Source organism: Parus major, unplaced genomic scaffold, assembly GCF_001522545.3.
Source record: "Parus major isolate Abel unplaced genomic scaffold, Parus_major1.1 Scaffold640, whole genome shotgun sequence".
In the NCBI taxonomy this organism is placed as follows: Eukaryota; Metazoa; Chordata; class Aves; order Passeriformes; family Paridae; genus Parus; species Parus major.
The window spans coordinates 4119-5244 of record NW_015379525.1 but is presented as its reverse complement, the minus strand read 5'-3'; the positions used below and the strand labels follow the sequence as shown (position 1 = coordinate 5244).

Below are 1126 nucleotides of genomic sequence, written 5' to 3'. Positions count from 1 at the left end.
GCCTGCACGGGCTGTCCCCTCCTGTCCTCGTTGCCCTTCCCGTGCCAGGTGACCTCGGCAGTCTGGGACCCCCCGGCCCCAAAGGCCACCCAGGCGTGGTCCTCGCTCAGGGCCAGGTGAACGTCCGGCAGCCCCAGCACCTGGCAGGCCCCCACCACGGCAAAGGCCACACCTGAGCTGTCCAGCTTCGTACCTGGGGGGACACAGGGGGGGTCAGGGATGCACAGACCCCCCCCCAAACTGTCCCCAAGCAAAGGGACACAGAAATAAGGGACCCCCCCAACAGTGACAAAGCTGAAGGAGGACACAACACCCACCAGACCCTTGAAACAGGAGCAGCTGAGGCTGCTCCAGGTGGGACCCCAGCCCCACCAACCCCCCCTCCCTCAGGACCCCTCCTCACCCGTGATGAAGCTGAAGAGGGACTGGATGTGAGCCCTGTCCTTGAAGTAGGAGCGGCTGAGGCTGTTCCAGATGACATCGGACACTTTCCGGACCAGCTCCCGGGAGGAGCAGCCGTCGGGCCGGGGGTACAGGGACAGATCCACGGCCCCCCGGATCTGCGCCGTGAAACGGGCGTAGAGCGCGGCCACGATGGACAGCTCGGCCACCGGGAAGTACAGGCGGGTCTGGGGGTCCGGCCCGGGCCGCGACTCGAAGGTGAGCCCGGGGACGTTGGTGGGGAGGACACGGTTGACGGCCAGGAAATGTTCCACAAAGCCCAGCACCAGCGAGAGCAGCACCAGGTCGGGCTCGGGCTGCCGCAGCTCGGCCTCAAAGAGCCGCACCACGGCAGCCACGGAGCGGAGCGGGAACAGCGCCTTCTGCCAGGGCTTCAGCCCCATGGTGGGGCCTGGGGGGGAGCCGGGGGTCAGGGGGGTTAAAGGAGTTTTGGGGGGCTCGGGGGATGGAAGAGCTGCCCACAGAGAACAGCGTTTTCTGCCAGGGTTTCAGCCCCACCGTGGGGAAAGGGGGAGGAATAGCGGTGGGGGTCCCAAGGGAAAATGGGGAGGGGGCTATAGCGGGGATTCACAGGGGAAAAATGGGGGTTACAGAGAGGGGTCCCGGGGCGCCACAGAGCGAGGGGGGAACGGCAGCGTCTGGCGGGGCCCAAACCCATGGGGGG

The 1126-nt window shown here is 67.1% G+C and overlaps 1 protein-coding gene across 1 annotated transcript in view; it reads right to left on the bottom strand.

The window, feature by feature from the left end:
• Positions 1–1126, bottom strand: part of MEN1 (menin 1) — a gene marked incomplete at its 5' end in the record, with an annotated part of 12427 nt that overhangs the window by 7307 nt on the left and 3994 nt on the right. Inside the window, 2 exons of the mRNA XM_019005532.2 lie at positions 35–193; positions 404–853. Coding sequence (XP_018861077.1) covers positions 35–193; positions 404–853 — 609 coding nt within the window. The remainder of the gene's footprint in view (positions 1–34; positions 194–403; positions 854–1126) is intronic.